This window comes from Lagenorhynchus albirostris, chromosome 20 (assembly GCF_949774975.1).
Source record: "Lagenorhynchus albirostris chromosome 20, mLagAlb1.1, whole genome shotgun sequence".
Taxonomy (NCBI): domain Eukaryota; kingdom Metazoa; phylum Chordata; class Mammalia; order Artiodactyla; family Delphinidae; genus Lagenorhynchus; species Lagenorhynchus albirostris.
The window spans coordinates 33033879-33054897 of record NC_083114.1 but is presented as its reverse complement, the minus strand read 5'-3'; the positions used below and the strand labels follow the sequence as shown (position 1 = coordinate 33054897).

At 37.3% G+C, this 21019-nt stretch overlaps 1 protein-coding gene across 1 annotated transcript in view; it reads right to left on the bottom strand.

The window, feature by feature from the left end:
• The window catches only part of USP32 (ubiquitin specific peptidase 32), a 202086-nt gene that overhangs the window by 97231 nt on the left and 83836 nt on the right, over positions 1–21019 (bottom strand). Inside the window, exon 3 of the mRNA XM_060133829.1 lies at positions 867–972. Within this exon, the coding sequence (XP_059989812.1) occupies positions 867–972 (106 nt within the window). The remainder of the gene's footprint in view (positions 1–866; positions 973–21019) is intronic.

The window sequence follows — 21019 nt, the reverse complement described above, 5'->3', positions numbered from 1 at the left end:
TTTGAGCTTAAAGGCAATCAAAACCCAGCAGATTCAGAAATGCTCATTACCTCCCCATCAACAGCCTAAATTTACATTGGAAAAAAGGCCTATACCGGAAAGAGAGTTGTTATCAGAGATACTTTTTTACCTAAGAAACTAGTATAACAGGGCAACCTTTGTTCTCCAAACATCTCTGCCTTCCTGTGAATGGACTCCCTTCCTCTTGTACCCTCAGATCCCCATCCCTTTCCTTAGCTCAGAATGTTATATAAGCCTCAATTACCTGGCTGCCCTTTGGGTTTCATATTTTTATGGGGCTCCTGTACGTACATACGAAATTTGTTTGGTTTTCTCCTGTTAATCTGTCTTATATCAACTTAATTAGGGAAATTTTTCCCGCTCCTACGCAGTACTTTATTCCTTCTTATTGTTGAGTAATATTCTATTGTTGGTTATATCACGTTTTGTTTATGCTGAATGCATCAGTTGATGGGCATTAGGGTTGTTACCATTTTGTAACCATTATGAACAGTGCTGTTAGGAACTTTTTTTTTTTTAATGAATATATGTTTTTAGTTTTCTTGGGTATATACCTAGGAATGAAATTGTGGGATCATATGAAAACTCAGTTTGAGAAACTGCCAGTTTTCCAAAGTGGCTTCATTATCTATCTTACACTTACGTGGTATCTAATTGTAATTTGAATTTACACTTCCCAAATAACTACTTATGTTTAACATTTTTTCAAGTGCTTACTGGCTACTTGTATATCTCCTTTGGAGAAACATCACTTCAAATCCTTTGACTGTCATCAAAATTTTGCGGTAGATTATTCTGTACACAGATGTAGTATTTTAACATTTTGAGATAATAAAAGTACTCACATTTTGCTTTCTCTTCATCTCTGCCTCTTGTAAGAAGGACAAGTCCAACTATTAAGTTATTGAAGTGCAGGCCTTTGGATGTTCCACCAAAAGAACAATAAATCACCTAGGAGAAAATGAATGATACAGTCAACTATAGACATTTCAGTTGTCGAGGAATGTGAGGCTGACATCACCTTTAATAAATCTTATCTCCATCTCCAAACAAGGTCCTGGTAAATTTTAGTGCAATGATGTTGTTTCTTCCTCTTCTTCCTCCCTTACACCTTGTTATGGCACTCAGCCAAGAATATACTGTACTTATCCTAAAGGACATATATCACTGGCTCACACACTGAATTTTCTTTTTCTTGGGAGTCCTCATCAAGGTCCAAAAAGATAAGTTCCTCCCCTTCAATAGTCCCAATAATGTGATAAGGATTTCATGCAATTAGACAACTTCCTTCAACCTCTGTTAAACATATATACATAATTTTGATTTGAAAGATCAACATTCTCTAAGTGAATGTTCAGAAATACAGTGGCAATTATACTGCAGTATATAAATGTACCTAATTAACATGTTGTACACCTTAAATTTATACAAAGTTATATGTCAAATATATTTAGATTTTAAGTAAAAAAAAGAAGAAAATACAGAAAGACATTTTTATACTCTTAGAATTGAGTATTATGGTAATCAGAAATAAAGAAGAAAAGCTATTCATAAGAAAGGGACAGTAACAGCAATCACATAAATTCATTTATTCAACAATTCTGTGTTGAGTGCCTAGTGTGATAGTGTGATACAACAAACATATGTTTGGTCTTCCTCCAGGTTCCTGACACAAGAGCTTCTAAAATCTTTGGAATTCCCAGAGTGATACAGGTGAAAGGAGCATCTTTTGTTATTGATAATACCCCTTTAAACCATACCTGAATTTATGCTAATAAGGTGACTCTTGGTGAGTCCTTACAAAGCCTCACAATGGGAGCTGGTAGTCAGAGGAACTAATCATGTGATTAGAGGATTAGAACTTTCAGCCCCACTTCCCAAAGTCAGGGAAAGGGAGAGGAGCTGAAGATTGAGCTAATCACCAATGGCAAGTGACTTAATCATTCATGCCTATGTAATGGAACTTCTATAAGAACCCCTAAACTACGGGTTTATTGGTGAACACATCAAGGTGCAAGAAGGTTGGAACATCCAGAAAGGACAAGAAAGTACTGTGCACCATCGCCCTCCTAACTGCCCCCCGCCATCCCATGCATCTTTTTGCATTTGGCTGTTCCTGAGTTATATCCTTTATAATAAACTGGTGATATTAAATAAAGTGCCTTCCTGAGTTCTGTGGGCCATTCTAGCAAATTACTGAATCCCAGAAGGGGAACATGGGAACCCTCGACTTATAGCTGATTGGTCAGAAGTACAGGACGTCGGGGACCTGCGACTGGCAACTTCTGAAGTGGGGGGCAGACCTGTGGGGTCTGCACTAACTCTGGATAGTTAGTATCAGAACTGAATTGAATTGTAGGACACCCAGTTGGTGTTCAGAGAGTTGGAGAACTGATTGATGTGGGGAAAAAACTCCACACATTTGGCATCGGCAAGTGCTGTGTTGTTTAAAAAAGAAAAAGGAAAAAAACCCGACCTAGTATCTGCCATGCAGAATTTGTCATTGAAATACACGATTAAAGATAATTCAAGGAATAAAACTTAAATGGTCAACATATGAAAATACATATTCATTAAATGATATTTATAAATATATTTAATAATACTCTGACAGCTGATGCCAAAAACTGTGTTTAGTGCCACTGAGAGCAAAAACTAGCATAGGGAGATGGCCTCAAATCAGAATATATAAAACATAAAAAGAACATAAGAAGTACACTTCATAGAATAACTATTTTTAGTTAGCCCCTGCATAACCAGAGGAAGGTAACAGAAAACCCCCTCTATCCCTGATTTTTAAAGCCCCAGACCTTTAAAAATCCCCTACCATTGGGGGAAAGGCAGAATCACTGAGAAAGTCTTGCCCTCCAAGATCCAGAGACATAATGACCCCCTAGAACTGAGACAGAAATAGGACAACAGAGAATGTCCGCCGGCCCCTGGTACCCCTCACCCACCTCCGCCACTGTGCTAGCAAACACTGAGGAATAAATAACAGCAGTCTACTGCCGAAGGAGAGGGAAGAGTATGGAGAGAGATCTTCTCTGTGGTACAGTAACAAAGAGAAAATAAAATCAAAAGTTAAAGATAGAGGGGCTTCCCTGGTGGCACAGTGGTTGAGAGTCCACCTGCCGATGCAGGAGACACGGGTTCGTGCCCCCGTCAGGGAAGATCCCACGTGCCGTGGAGCGGCTGGTCCCATGAGCCATGGCCGCTGAGCCTGCGTGTCTGGAGCCTGTGCTCCGCAACGGGAGAGGCCACAACAGTGAGAGGCCTGCGTGCCGCAATAAATAAATAAATAAATAAATAAATAAATAAATAAATAAAATATATATTTGATATGTTTCAATCTCCTTACAATTATCCTTAGTGATGATCAATTTCCCCATTTTTGCCCATCCCTTTGTAGAGAGAGACTCTTCGAATTGGCTCCTGAATCCCTTCTATATGACTCTAAGTAGTGTCTTACACCTTCCTTACTTTCTGGTGTGACAAGATGGTCTAAGCTCATTTTATAAATTCCCTGACCCAGACCTAGAATCAGACATTTTTCCAAACAGCCTTGTTCTTTCAAATGGGAAGTTGTATTTAGAGATCACAATCAGGATACTAGTGGTGCTTATTGCCTGGGTATTAGTGACTGTTTCTCAAACTTTTCAGTGGACAGATCTAGGAAAGTAAAACACATCATGAATTTATACTAATACTCCCATATACATGCAATCTTTTCCATTTCACCTCCAACTAATCATTACATTTTGATATCGATTGAATGTTTCAATATTAATAATGTTTCTATGTTCCTTTCTAGAGGACATCACTGAACTAAGGTAACATGGAAGTAGGATAACAAGAAGATAATTCTAAGCAGTAACTTCAAAAGGGAATCTGAGAGCATAAAGCATGAGAATACTAGGCCTAGATATTTGTAGAAAAGACTTCTGATGCTCTCACAAAGGTAGTTCTCCTTTCTTTGGGGACATAAGGCATGGAGACATTTCCTCATGCTTCTTGCGGCTGAATAGCCCTGTATGACTACTTCTGGCCAAAAGGTTATGGATAGAAATAACAGACACCACTTCTGGGCCATGCACCTAAATTGCACAAGACCTCTCCCTAGCATGACTTCCATTACTTCACTACTGATTTATAGATGCTCTTTCTGATATGTAAGTGCCAAAGATTTGACACTGCCAAACAAAAACACTAATTCAAAAAGATACATGTACCCCAATGTTCATAGCATTATTTACAATAGCCAAGATATGGAAGCAACCTAAGTATCCATTAACAGATGAATGCATAAAGAAGATGTGGGGTGTGTGTGTGTACACATACATATACACAACAGAATACTACTCGGTCATAAAGTAGAACGAAATTTTGCCATCTGCAACAACACGGATGGACTTGGAGGGTATTATGCTAAGTGAAATAAGTAAGAGAAAGACAAATATGGTACAATATCATATGTGGAATCTAAAACAAACAAACAAACAAATACGTAGTGAATACAACAAAAAAGAAACAGACTCACAGATATAGAGAACAAACTAGTGGTTACCAGCAAGGAGGAGAAAGACGGGAGGGGCAAGACAGGGGTAAAGGATTAAGAGATGAAAACTACTATGTATAAAATAAATAAGCTACAAGGATATATTGTACAATACAGGGAATACAGCCAATATTTTATAATAACTATAAATGGAATACAACCTTTAAAAATTGTGAATCACTATTTTGTACACCTGAAACATATATATATATATGTACATCAACTATACCACACACACAAAAAATTCATTAAAAGAAAAAGACCCACTAAAATGTGCACTATTGTCTTATGAATGAGTAACAAATTGAAAATAAACATTTTGGCTTCAGTGCAGGGAAAAAAGAAAAAAGGGGGGAAAATTGACACTGCCTGTAAAGCTGAACCAACAAAAAGAGCTGTCATGGAGAGTCACCCAACTCCATCAACAGGATTTTTATGACTGAAAAATAACCTTATGTTATTTGGAGTGATGAAAAACTTTGGAAATAGATAGTGGTGATGACTGGACACAACATAACATGGTGAATGAAATTATTGCCACTGAAACGTGTACTTAAAAATAGTTAAAATGGTAAATTTTATGTTATAAATATTTTACCACAATTAAAACATACTAAAAATAAACAAACAAACATGGGAGAACTTCTACTTAGAACCTGTTTATCACTATCAACTAATAATGAACACCGGATTATACCTGATTGTTCAGCACAAATGTTCTCCTTGTTTGTTTAGAAAAGATTTTTAAAATAGACAATTAGTGCCTTAACCTATTAAGTTATTGTTAGAAAGCAGCTTTGAATTTTGTTTCCCACTTTAAAACACCTGTCTTGTTCCAACCCCAAAGATTAAAACACAAAAAGTGGAAACACCACTTTTCTGAAACATCAATTTTAGGAAAACAATTATGATTTCTGTGGGGAAATGAATATTGTGGGGAGAAAGGTAGAGAGGATTTCATCTGTATAGAAAATGCTTTTATTCTGCTTTATTTCTTTACATTTTTGGTAGATCTTAAATACTGCAATAAATCCTTTAGTGCCTCATACGTTACAGACAGCAAATATTTTTTGAATTATTGAGTGCACTTAAGAAAATAGACATTTCAGGGACCTCCCTGGTGGTCCAGTGGTTAAGAATCTGCCTTCCAATGCAGGGGGCGCGCTCTAGAGCCCGTACGCTATAACTAGAGAGCCCACGTGCTGCAACTACTGAGCCAGCGTGCTCTGGAGCCTGTGCCACAACTAGAGAGAAGCCCATGCTCTGCAACAAAGAGCCCAAGCACCGCAATGAAAGACCCCATGTGCCACAACTAAGACCCAATGCAGCCAAATTAATTAATTAAAATAATAAAAAAGAAAATAGACATTTCACTCCACCATCCACGTTTGTTGGCAGCTAGAGTCCCATTCTGACCAACCTACCAGCAATCTTCCCCATTAAATGCTATCAACCGTAAGAAATTAGGAGTAGATTCATGGGACACATTAATGATTAAAATACACAGGATCCTAGACAATTTTGAAGTTCCTGAACTCCATTTCATTCTTCTGAATGTGAGCCCATTGTAATGTTAAAACCAGACACAGTAGTAGTCTAAGATTCCTATTTTCTTGTATTCCTTATAACCAACCATTTATTTAAGGAAACTTAAGTGATTCTCTGCTTCTTAGGATCAAAAGAACTAATAACATATACCCTTCTGTTAATGTTATCTTAAAGGAAAGCTGAAGAGAATAAATTATACAAAGTACAGTCATTTGAGAGTTTTAAAAGATGGGCAATTTTTTCATTTTGTATGTTTTGCTTATTATCTGCCTCTCCTGACAAAAATGTAAGCCACATGAGGGACAGGGATTTTATCTGACTGTTTACTGCTTTTCAGCACTCACTATTCCTTTTTATATAAATGGTATTAGAAAAATACATTTTTAAAGATAATTATAATAGATAATCATTTGTTTACTCCTTAAGTAGAGCATTTTAGATCAAATTTATACAGATATCGCTTGTTTTTACTTAAATGATTTTGAATCTTATATAGAAATCTTAGCAAAATTAATTTTAGACTTGGATTAATCTTATGCTTCAGATTCTCCTACAAGGATGTGATGAATGTTTAGTTTTGGAAAAACAAACAGTCTATAGGAACTGGCAAAAGGTCAACTTGACATACCTTTTGTTTTACGATAATATAGTAAATAACTATTTTCAAGTGAATGAAACAATCCTTCAATCATTGAATATATCAATTCTCACATTTTTCTACTACTATTTTCAAAAAGGACTCAATTCAAATCTCTAGAAAAGTAAATTTTTATGGGTATTTCCTGGCGGTCCAGTGGTTAAGACTCCTAGCTTCCGCTGCAGGGGGCCTGGGTTTGATGGGGAACTAAGACCCTGGTGGGGAACTAAGATCCTGCAAGCAGCACGTTGTGGCCAAAAATGAAAATAAAATAAAATAAGTGCTGAAAAGTGCATTTTTAAAAAATATACCTTTCCCTTTAAGAGATCACTTAAGAAGTAGACCAATTTCCTCATATGCCTAACTATAAAGCTAGCCTAGAAGTTACAAAAAGTTAATTAGCTTCCATGTTACGACAAAGATCATGTTCCAGAAATTTAAAATGGTAAAGTGATCAAATTAACTAATAAGAATTAAGATAAACATGCTGACTTTATTTAGGAACGTATTTGACAAGGTCTCATAATAACACATTTTAGATAATATAGTAAATTGTGGACTGAATAATTATAGTTAGGGTCATGCAAATCTGATTGAAAATTATAAACACAAAGAGTGTTGATTAAAAATTCTATACCTTCTTTGGAAAAAAAGGCTATAAAGAAGTGCCAACCTGGACTTTATATTTTATCGTAACTATTAAACACTTTTTACCAGTGATTTGGATTATGACATAGAAGCCGTGTGTGTTAATTGTGTAAATGACAAAGATGGGAGGAATGGCTAATAAAATAGGTAGCAGAATATAGAATCAAATTCATCTTAGGCAGGGACACTAGGCTAAATGCAACAAGATTAAATGTAATATATTCAGAATTTTTTAAAAACTCAGTATTATACATAAGGATAGAAGAACATGATCAAGCTTGGAAATTTTAGCTAACAAAGCTATGACCTTTCTGCTTAAGCTAATGCAATTTTATGCTGCATGGTAGTGATTAAAGACTTAAATATTCTCCTACAGTTCACTAATCTAATTCCATCTAGAGAGCAGCATGGGATTAACCAGTATGCATATTAACTATGGTTAAGGAGCAGCAGGGGAAAAGGACTTGTTCATGTGCCTAGAAGGGAAGGTTCCCATTTCCCAATTCAAATAGCTTAATTCCAACTCTGAGGGGTAGCAGATTTCCAATGGGAGTTCTAGTAGTGACAGCAAAAATTTTGGGACCATGATACCGTGCCAAAATCCCCAGTGGCTTCTAGCTCCACCCTTATCTCTAAAACCATAAAATGAGGCTGGGACTAGGTCAGGTGAATATACAGAACTGTTTCAATGCCCCCAAATTTAAAGGGGGTAGAATGAAAAACAAAAATTTCACTGAATTCATGATATCTTATATTTTCAAGACATTAAAATATATTAGCAAGACACAAAAACTTCAACAATGTAAGAGAAATGTTACAGAGATGGATGTTTAAGATAAAACTGACCACTTTTAAAAGTTAATAGTTACAATGGGATATTATTCAGCCATAAAAAGAAATGAAGTTGTAACACGTAATACAACATGGATGAGTCTTGAAAACATTATGCAAAGGAAATAAGCTACACACAAAAAGACAAATATTGTATGATTTCACATATATGAAATATTTAGAATAGGCAAATTAATAGAGACAGAAAGTGGCTGAAGTGGGGGGGGTAGGTGGCGTTATTATCACTTAATAAGCACAGAATTTCTGTTTGGGGTGATGAAGACATTTTAGATAAAGATAGTAGTGATAGTTCCATAACATTGTGAATGTAATTAATGCCACTTAAATGTATACTTGAAAATAGTTAAAACAGCAAATTATGTTATATATATTTTAACACAAACACTATTTGCTCTCTCTCAGCTCAGTAAGATCCAGTAAAGTGACTTATTTGAGGCCTGACCTACTTCACTCATCCAGTCCAAATCTATGATGTCATGGAATTACCTAGAAAATTCAAAGATTGACTAGCAAAATCAAACAAAACCCTAACCCAAAAGCAGCCCTTAAAATAACTCACAAGCAGTTTAGTTATTAAGAAACAAGGAAATCATTCCCCACTCACAAACTATACCTTGTGGAAAGAACTGTTTGAATACAGAATGCATTTTCTCTCATAATCAATGATCAGATTTCCCTGGCTAACCCCACGAATTCTATCTAAATTATAATGTGGTTAAAATACTGAGTAATTAACAACAATAATTTAAAGAAGACTTTAAAAGTATACAACTGTGAATGTATTCATCTGTATTATGAACTAAATAAGCTTAGGGGCTAGTACAGGAATGCAGTCGTTATTTACAAATATTATTTCCAGGGAAATGTGTACACTATGTGGTAAGAAGGAAATAAAAAGGCAATATGAACGTCTCAGTCCATCTCTCCTCTCTTTCCTGGTCCCATGCAGTCCCCACTGCTGAGATTATTAAGCAGACAAAAGTAAACTAAAGAAAGAATGAGCAACTGGAGTAGGGGCAGTGCACATTATCAAGTCCCTACATGCCAGAAATGTCCTTGATAATACATCTACCCAAAATCGTATTCCCAGAACCGAGACCACCATTCCTCTAAAGATGGATCGATCAAGGAGGGTAATAACATGTTTGGCTATCCTTTGTTCGTGCCTTATTCTCATGAATCCAGTTCAAGTCAAGAAGTAATAAGCATGAAACTATTATCTATATGCATAACTGAATCACTTTGCTGCACACCAGAAACTAACACAACATAGTGAAGCAACTATAAGTCAATAAAATAAATTTAAAAAAAAAAGAAGTAATGAGCATAGAGCACTCTTTCTGCACATATATACATTGGCTACTGGTAATAATAAACCTGGAGGGAAGTCAACAGTGAAACTAAGAGAATACCAGCAAGTTGCTGTCATATGCAGATGCTGCTTTGTAGCTACATTTAAGAATATGTTGGTTCTGGAGACTTCCCTGGTGCTCCAATGGTTGAGAGTCTGCCTTCCAATGTGTGGAACGTGGTTCAATCCCTGGTCAGGGAACTAGGATCCCGCATGCCATGGGACTGCTAGGCCCACACACCACAACTACTGAGCCCGTGCACCTCAAATGGAGAACCTGTGTGCCCCAAACTACAGAGCCCGCATGCCACAACTACTGAGCCCACGTGCCAAAACTAGAGAGAAGCCCACATGCCACAACGAAAGATCCCACGTGCTGCAACGAAGATCCTGAGTGCCACAACTAAGACTTGACGCAGCCAAAAAAATAAATAAATAAAATAAAATGTAACATGTTTAAGAAAAAAAGAGTATGTGGGCTCTAAAATGCCATTTTAAAGAATGGAGATCTTTGTACCAAGATACTCTTATCTTCCTATTTCTCTCAGTAACCAAAAATACACAGTTAACAAATAAATATCATTCTGGGATATCTTATGATCAGGCAAATCAGAAACACCACACAAACCCAAACACACATTCATTCTAGGCAACAAAGACAAAAAAGTAGGACTACATCGAGCTACAAAGCTTCTGCACAGCAAATGAAGTCAACAACAAAATGAAAAGGCAACCTATACAATGGGAAAAAAATATTTGTAGATTATATATAAGGGGTTAATATCCAAAATATGTAAAGAACTCATACAACTCAATAGCAAAGAAAAAAAAAATCAAACAACCTGGTTTTTAAAAGGACAGAGGAACTGAATATAGACATTTTCCCAAAGACATACAAATGATCAACAGGTACATGAAAAGGTGCTCAACATCACTAATCATCAGGAAAATCAAAATCACAAGGAGGTATTACCTCACACCTGTTAGAATGGCTATCCTCAAAAAGACAAGAGACACCGTTGTATGGCATATATGAAAGTTGTTAGGAGAGTAAATCAAAAGAGTTCTTATCACAAGTAAAAAATTTTTTTTTCTTTTTTATATCTATGTATGATGACAGATGTTAATGAAACTTACTGTGGTAACATTTCAAGAAATATGTAAATAAAATCATTATGCTGTACACCTTAAACTTCAATGCTGTATGTCAATTTATATCTCAATAAAATTGGAAGAAAAAAATAAACTGTTGGTGAGGATATGGAGAAAAGGGAACACTGGTGCACTGTTGGTAGGAATGTACATTGGTGCAGCCATTATGGAAAACAGTATGGAGGTGCCCCCAAAAATTAAAAATAGAATTACCATATGATCCAGCAACTCCACTTCTGGGAATATATCCAAAGGAAATGAAAACAGGATGTCGAAGACATACATATACTCCCATTTTCAATGCAACAGATATTATTCACAATAGCCAAGATATGGAAACAAATTAAGTATTCATCAATGGATGAATGAATAAAGATGTGGTATACATATACAATGGAGTATTATTTAGCCATGAGAAAAAAGAAAATCCTGCCATTTGCAACAACATGGATAAACCTTGAGGGCATTATGCTATAAGAAATAAGCCGGAAAGAGAAATAAAAATTCTGCATGGTATCACTCATATGTGGAATCTCTTTAAAAGAAAAAAAAGGTCAAACTCTTAGAAACTGAGTAGAAAAGTAGCTGCCAAGGCCTGGGGGAAACAGGGACAGGTTGGTAAAAAGGCACAAACTTCTCAGCTGTAAGATGAATAAGGAGATCTGAGGATCTAATGCACAACATGGTGACTCTAGTTGATAACACTATATTATATGCCACTAATTCAAATTTGTTAAGAGAACGTAAATGTACTTACCAAAAAAAAAAAAAAAAGCCCAGGAGTTACATTCTGTAAACTCCAGGACAACAAAATGTTTTAGGAATCTGAAGAAGCTGCTGTGAGGGCAATTTTTTAAAAATAGAGTAAATATCCTAATTCATACCTTTAAGATACATCTTTAATAGGATACATCAAAAACTGGTAAGAGGGAATTCCCTGGAGGTCCAGTGGTTAGGACTCTGTGCTTCCACTGCCAGCGGCCTGGGTTTGATCCCTGGTTGGGGAGCTAAGATCTCACAAGTCAAGTGGCACAGCCAGAAAAAAAAAAAAAAATCTGAAAAAGAAAAAAATGGTAAGAAAGGTCCTTCCTTCTGGGAGGGAAATTAGATGCCTGGTGGACTGGGTGGAAAGGAGATTTTTTCATGGTCTGTTCTTTTTTAAAATTTTGAACCATGAGAATGTATCATTTGTTAAAAAGTACAGAAAGAGAATAAGAAAGAAAAAAAGACATGTATTTCCTAATTGTCCTCACAAGCCATATCATACTGACAGAGATTTAAACCAGGTAAAAAATGAAGCCATAGTCACCAGACAAGACAGATTTTCAGTAGACCAAATAAGACAGTGTTGTGCATCTTATATAAAAGTGAAAGAATCAGGGCTTCCCTGGTGGCAAAGTGGTTGAGAGTCCGCCTGCCGATGCAGGGGACACAGGTTCATGCCCCAGTCCAGGAAGATCCCACATGCCGCGGAGCAGCTGGGCCCGTGAGCCACATGGCCGCTGAGTCCGCGCATCCGGAGCCTGTGCTCCGCAACCGGAGAGGCCACAACAGTGAGAGGCCTGCGTACCGCATAAAAAAAAAAATGCAAAAGAATCAACATGACAAATAAATGTATGACCTTGCAACTGCACCTGGGTTTTCAGTGAAACATAACTGTTAACAACTCTGGAACCAAAAAGACCTGGGGTCAAATCCTAGCTCTTCTAATTAGGAGCTGTATGGTCTTGAATAAATTACATAACTTCAATTTGCTAGTCTAGAAAATGGGATTAGTAATAAGAGCACCTCCATGGTGCTATTAATAATAGCAACATTCACATGGTGTGGTGAAAATTAAATGAGATAATTTACATAAAATATTTACCCTAAGCCAGGTGCATGGTAAATAACTCCATAAATTTTAGTTATTATCATCATCCAGGGGAGGCAACACAGAACAGTAGCTAATAAGGATTTGGATACCTGGACTTGAATCCTGGATCTGCTCATTAGCTTTAATACTTGAGCAAGTAACCAAACATCCTTAAGATTCATTATCTTTTTCTCATTCATAAAATGGTAGGAACAGGGGGCTTCCCTGGTGGCGCAGTGGTTAAGAATCCACCTGCCACAAATTCTATAAAACACTTAGAGAAGAGGTAACACCTATCCTTCTCAAACTCTTCCAAAATATAGCAAAGGGAGGAATACTCCCAAACTCATTCTACGAGGCCACCATCACTCTGATACCAAAACCAGACAAAGATGCCACAAAGAAAGAAAATGACAGGCCAATATCACTAATGAACATAGATGCAAAAATCCTCAACAAAATACTAGCAAAAGAATCCAACAGCACATTAAAAGGATCATACACTATGATCAAGTGGGGTTTATCCCAGGAATGCAGGGATTGTTCAATATACGCAAATCAATCAATGTGATACACCATATTAACAAACTGAAGGAGAAAAGCCATATGATCATCTCAATAGATGCAGAAAAAGCTTCGGACAAAATTCAACACCCATTTATGATAAAAACCCTCTAGAAAGTAGGCATAGAAGGAACTTTCCTCAACACAATAAAGGCCATATATGACAAACCCACAGCCAACATCGTCCTCAATGGTGAAAAACTGAAAGCATTTCCACTAAGATCAGGAACAAGACAAGGTTGCCCACTCTCACCACTATTCTTCAACATAGTTTTGGAAGTTTTAGCCACAGCAATCAGAGAAGAAAAAGAAATAAAAGGAATCCAAATTGGAAAAGAAGAAGTAAAGCTGTCACTGTTTGCAGATGACATAATACTATACATAGAGAATCCTAAAGATGCTACCAGAAAACTACTGGAGCTAATCAACGAATTTGGTAAAGTAGCAGGATAAAAAATTAATGCACAGAAATCTCTTGCATCCCTATACACTAATGATGAAAAATCTGAAAGTGAAATTAAGAAAACACTCCCATTTACCATTGCAACAAAAAGAATAAAATATCTAGGAATAAACCTACCTAAGGAGACAAAAGACCTGTATGCAGAAAATTATAAGATGCTGATGAAAGAAATTAAAGATGATACAAATAGATGGAGAGATATACCATGTTCTTGGACTGGAAGAATCAACATTGTGAAAATGACTCTACTACCCAAAGCAATCTACAGATTCAATGCAATCCCTATCAAACCACCACTGGCATTTTTCACAAAACTAGAACAAAAAATTTCACAATTTGTATAGAAACACAAAAGACTCCAAATTGCCAAAGCAATCTTGAGAAAGAAAAACGGAGCTGGAGGAATCAGGCTCCTGGACTTCAGACTATACTACAAAGCTACAGTAATCAAGACAGTATGGTACTGGCACAAAAACAGAAATATAGATCAATGGAACAGAATAGAAAGCCCAGGGATAAACCCACGCACATATGGTCACCTTATCTTTGATAAAGTAGGCAAGAATATACAGTGCAGAAAAGACAGCCTCTTCAGTGGTGCTGGGAAAAGTGGACAGCTACATGTAAAAGAATGAAATTAGAACACTCTCTAACACCATACACAAAAATAAATTGAAAATGGATTAAAGACCTAAATGTAGGGCTAGACACCATCAAACTCTTAGAGGAAAACATAGGCAGAACACTCTATGACATAAATCACAGCAAGATCCTTTTTGACCCACCTCCTAGAGTAATGGAAATAAAAACAAAAATAAACAAATGGGACCTAATGAAACTTAAAAGCTTTTGCACAGCAAAGGAAACCATAAACAAGACGAAAAGACAGCCCTCAGAATTGGAGAAAATATTTGCAAATGAAGCAACTGACAAAGGATTAATCTCCAAAACATACAAGCAACTCATGAAGCTCAATATCAAAAAAACAAACAACGCAATCCAAAAATGGGCAGAAGACCTAAATAGACATTTCTCCAAAGAAGATATACAGATTGCCAACAAACACATGAAAGGATGCTCAACATCATTAATCATTAGAGAAATGCAAATCAAAACTACAATGAGATATTATCTCACACCAGTCAGAATGGCCATCATCAAAAAATGTACAAACAATAAATGCTGGAGAGGGTGTGGAGAAAAGGGAACCCTCTTGCACTGTTGGTGGGAATGTAAATTGATATAGCCACTATGGAGAACAGTATGGAGGTTCCTTAAAAAACTAAATATAGAACTACCATACGACCCAGCAATCCCACTACTGGGCATATACCCTGAGAAAACCATAATTCAAAAAGAGTCATGTACCAAAATGTTCATTGCAGCTCTATTTACAATAGCCAGGACACGGAAGCAACCTAAGTGTCCATCAACAGATGAATGAATAAAGAAGATGTGGCACACATATACAATTGAATATTACTCAGCCATAAAAAGGAACAAAACTGAGTTATTTGTAGTGAGGTGGATGGACCTAGAGACTGTCATACAGAGTGAAGTAAGTCAGAAAGAGAAAAACAAATACCATATGCTAACACATATATATGGAATCTAAAAAAAAAAAAAAAAGGAAATGGTCAGAAGAACCTAGGGGCAAGATGGGAATAAAGATGCAGACCTACTAGAGAATGGACTTGAGGATACGGGGAGGGGGAAGGGTAAGCTGGGACAAAGTGAGAGAGTGGCATGGACATATATATACTACCAAACGTAAAACAGATAGCTAGTGGGAAGCAGCTGCATAGCACAGGGAGATCAGCTCGATGCTTTGTGACCACCTAGAGGGGTGGGATAGAGGGGTGGGATCCAAAACTCATGCCAGTTCCTGCCCTTACCTACAACCTTTGGTAGCTTATACTGGCCTAAACACTGTACCACTCACCTGTTAGGTAAATACTACATAACTCTATGAGAAACAGTAAAATCAAGACCCAACTCAACATATAGGGTGTGATAAACACTGTGTCAAAGATGAATTTTATTTTATTAAATCACAAGGGCAACTAGAATACTCACTACAAAACAAAAGAGGACAGGTTATAAATATCTTCAATATCATCATTAGAACAATACCACCCGCACAATAAATTTTCAGAGAGTAATCACTCTTGGAAATCTCAAACTGAGACTTAAACAACCAAGAATACATAATTATATAAACCTATTTCCAGTAGTCAAGGCAGATTTCTTCAATTAAATAAATAAAAATATTTTCAGGTAAAGTAATAAACCTGGCATTTTAGAACATGCACATTTACTACCACAATTCCACAGACACATGCCACATGCAGGCTCCAGGGATTACGACCTGGAGATTTGGGGGTCCATTATTCAGCCTACCACACTCTCCAATCAGAGTAGCTACGATCCCTAGAGGGTGAGACAAACTCCCATTGCTTTTGTCATCTCTCTGTTGTCCTCCAGCTTGGCTCTGGACACAGACACAGTAGTGGAAGTACATGGCATAGCAGAGTAACTAAGGCACCTGATAGGAGGACTAAAAATGGGAGCTCAGCGAAAGGGAAGTATTATGGATATTGAGAGGAGGAAGGAGCTCAGGAAAGTTGTTTTTGAACTCCTGGGTTTGTCACATAACTGCACATGCATGGATCTGATCCTAAACAGAAGTACAAATTGAGGATAGGTCAATGCCCAGGTTCCAGACTGGCCACTGGGTGGTTGCACGTGTGGAACAGGTCCAAATAGCACTGCAAAGGCTGTGAAAACTTCACTGACACAACCAAAAGAAGACTGGTTGGAACTTGCAGCCTGAACCCATCAATACCCATGATGTGACAAAAAACAAATGTACAGCTGTCCCTTGGTGTCCACAGAAAATTAGTTCCAAGCCCTTGGCAGATACCAAAATCTGCGGATGCTCAAGTCCCTTATATAAAATGGAGTAGTATTTGCCTATAACCTACGTAATTCTCTCCTATACTTTAAATCATCTCTAGATTACTTATAATATCTAATACAATGTAAATGTTATGTAAATAGTTGTAAATGCTATATAAATAGTTGCCAGCCTGTGGCAAATTCAAGTTTTGCTTTTTGGAACTTCCTGGAATTTTTTCCCCAAGTTTTTTTCATCCGCAGTTGGTTGAATCCTCGGTTGGGGGACCCAGGAGATCTGGAAGGCCAACTGTATCAACATCTCCATAGGATTTAAAGAGACTCAGCATCTCATAACATGATACTAAAAATGTCTAGAGGGAGTTCCCTGGTGGTCTAGTAGTTAGGATTTGGCGCTTTCACTGCCATGGCACAGGTTTGATCCCTGGTAGGGGAACTGAGATCCTGCAAGCTGCACGTCGTGGCCAAAAATAAAAAAAAAATTTTAAATGTCTGGAATAGGGACTTCCCTGGTGTCTCACTGGATAAGAATCTGCCTGCCAATGCAGGAGACAAGGGTTCGAGCCCTGTTCTGGGAAGATCCCACATGCCATGGAGCAGCTAAGCCCATGCACCACAACTACTGAGCCTGCACGCTAGAACCTGTGAGCCACAACTACTGAGCCCGTGTGCCACAACTACTGAAGCCCACGCTCCTAGAGCCCATGCTCCGCAACAAGAGAAGCCACCACAATGAGAAGCCTGTGCACTGCAACAAAGAGTAACCCCTGCTTGCCGCAACTAGAGAAAGCCCGTGAGCAGCAACGAAGACCCAATGCAGCCAAAAATAAATAAATAAATTATTTAATTAATTTTAAAAATGTCTAGAATACAATCCAAAATTACTCAGCATATAAAGAACCAGTAAAATCTCAATTCAATTAGGGAACTACAATCAACAGGCATCAACAATTACACGAGACAGATATGGAGCAGCCATGATAAAAATGCCCAAAGAAATGAGAACACTTTTGAATGGAAAGATGGAAAGTCTCAGCATAGAAACCAAATGGAAATTTTAGAACTGAAGAATACAACAACCAAAAAAAAAAAAAAATCACTTCCTTAGGTCTACTAATTGGAAATCTGGGAAAACAAGCTCAACTTTTAAGAGTGAAAACTCCTTGTGAAGGCCAACTATACTAGTCATTAACACCTCAGCGTTCATTATTTTAATCAGGTGACTTTCTTCATAACTCTAATGAGATTACGAGGCAGTGTATTTCAACTTTGTCACAACTTTATTAGTCACCCCTTTTTGATAAAGGGCCTATAGTTGGCACTCAATGACTACTGAATAAAGTTAAGGAACAAAAATAAATAGTATCAAAATATAAGTCCTTATGAGACTAAGAAAAAAAATAAGTAAAGGGCTTCCCTGGTGGCGCAGTGGTTGAGAGTCCGCCTGTCGATGCAGGGGACACGGGTTCATGCCCCAGTCTGGGAAGATCCCACATGCCGCGGAGCGGCTGGGCCCGTGAGCCTGTGCTCCGCAATGGGAGAGGCCATAACAGTGAGAGGCCCGCGTACCGCAAAAAAAAAAAAAAGTAAAATGTGACTACTGGGTACAAAACAGGTCCACTGTTTTATACAAGATGTTTAATATATCTTGAGACTCAACATGCTGTTCCTTTAGAGTGAGATGGGTAGTAGCTCTGCAGAACTAAATCATATTTATTTATGTGTTTAAAATATTGTTCTTAGATGAATTTAGTAAGTATTATACTACAAACCAAGAAAATGTATAAGTGATTTAAAAGCCAATGGCATTTCATCTTGGTTCCCTATATTAGTAAATCTTCACAAAATTTTATTTATACAAAATTAACAGATATATAGATATTGTTAAAAATGGATTTTAAAAAGTAGAAATTCAGAAAAGGATCAAGATTGGAAAACATCAAAATTAACTGAGTTGGGGTTCAAAAAAGAGGAGATAGTTCTAGACCTGGACTCTATAGAGCCACCATATACAATATAGATTAAGTCTTTTATATCAACATTAAATTTGAAGAATGATTATTATTTTATATTTTCAAAAATATCTATTGCTGAAATACAAAAAACCTCAAATTCTTCAGTGCCCTGAAATGGCTTGAGTCAACGAAGCCAAACACAAACTCCCATATACATGTACACCACAGAATGTATAAATCTTTACTATACAGTTCAGATCCACTAACATATTTAATCAAGATATCTGAACAGAGATTCTTTTCAAATATTCTTCCTTAAAAATTAAAAACTTTATTTCAGGATACCACTATTGAGGGAAATGCAAATCAAAACCACAATGAGTGGGACTTCCCTGGTGGCACAGTGGTTAAGAATCCACCTGCCAATGCAGGCGACAAGGGTTCGAGCCCTGGTCTGGGAAGATCCCACAGGCCATGGAGCAACTAAGCCCATGCACCACAACTACTGAGCTTGTGCTCTAGAGCCCACAAGCCACAACTGCTGAGCCTGCGTGCCACAGCTCCCGAAGCTGGCATGCCTAGAGCCTGTGCTCCACAACAAGAGAAGCCACTGCAATGAGAAGCTCGCTCACTGCAACGAAGATTAGCCCCCGCCCGCCGCAACTAGAGAAAGCCCACAGGCAGCAACGAAGACCCAACGCAGCCAAAAATTAATTAATTAATTAATTAAAAAAAAACCCACAATGAGATACCACTTCACACCCACTGGGATGACTATAATCAAACACAGTTAATAACCAGGTTGGCAAGGATGTAGAGCAATATTGGAATCGCACACTGTTGGTGGTAATGTAAAAGGGTGCAGCCACTTTGGAGAACAGTCTGACAGCTCCTCAAAAGGTTAAACACAGAGTTACCATAAGATCTAGAAATTCCATCCAAGGTATATACCCAAGAGAGATGAAAACATAAATGCACATTAATGTTCAGAGCATCATTATTTATAATAGCCCAGAAGTGAAAATAACTCAAATATCCATTGATTGATTAATGAATAAACTAAATGTGATATATCCATATGATAGCATATTGTCCTCTTAAAAAGGAATGAAGAAGTGATACATGCTGCAAGATAGCATAATGTTTTTGAGATTCATCTAAGTCAAAGAAGCCAGTCACAGAAGACCATATACAATGTGATTCCATGTATATGAAATGTCCAGAATAGGTAAATCTATAAAGATGGAAAGTAACTAGTATATTAGTTAGCTTAGGGCTAGCAGAGAAGGGGATGGAGAGAATAAGGTTTCTTTTAGGGGTGATAAAACTGATTGTGGTGGTAGCTGCACAACTCTGTGAACAAACTAAAAGCCATTAACTATATACTTTAAATGGGTGAATTGAATAGCATGTACTATATCTCAATAATTACAGAACTGTTAAGGAAAAAGCTGCTAGGGAAAAAACAGCACTATTTCATTTAAAGCAAAGAAGTGGTATTCACAGCAAAGTTGGTTTAATATACTTTTTTTTTTTGCGGTACGCGGGCCTCTCACTGTTGTGGCCTCTCCCGTTGCGGAGCACAGGCTCCGGACGCGCAAGCTCAGCGGCCATGGCTCACGGGCCCAGCCGCTCCGCGGCATGTGGGATCTTCCCAGACCGGGGCACAAACCCGTGTCCCCTGCATCGGCAGGCGGACTCAACCACTGCGCCACCAGGGAAGCCCTAATACACTTTTTTTGAAGATTGCTTCTGTAAGTATTTTTATTCCTAATCTGAAATTTGTGAAAATCAAATATAACTACAAGAAAGATGGGAAAAATACTTCGGATGAATCTTAATGTGAGGTATTATATGCCAGTATAGTTTTCTGTATAATTGTCAAAATACCTTTACTGCTCTGTCATTTGGAAATTAATGAAGAAATTATTCTTCAGAGCTAGAATACTATTAAAATTGCCAACCATACACAAAATAACTTAAAACTTTTTGCCTATTACTAATTTCTGTGAACAGTGCCAATTATAAACTGATTTTTAAACTATAAACTATTTAAAAAGCTAAACTCTAGCCAGAATCTGTAAAAAAAGAAAACACATTTTCATAGATGCTACTAACTTGATTTTAAAGAATATCTCAGCTTCTTTCACATGAGAGGGAAAAAATAACTAAAACAATTCTTAAGCCTGATTTCTCCTTCCTCTGAGGTCAGCTGCTTTGTACAGATGGAATTTTATATCTAGTATATTTCCATTGTTATTAATGGTAATTTAACAACATGCAAATGATGTAATTAAAATTCATCCTCAATTCACCTCCTATATTTTATCTTTTTTTATATAAATTTATTTATTTTATTTATTTATTTTATGGATGCATTGGGTCTTCGTTGCTGTGCACGGGCTTTCTCTAGTTGCGGTGAGCAAGGGCTACTCTTCATTGCAGTGCACAGGCTCAGTTGCTCCGCAGCACGTGGGATCTTCCCGGACCAGGGCTCGAACC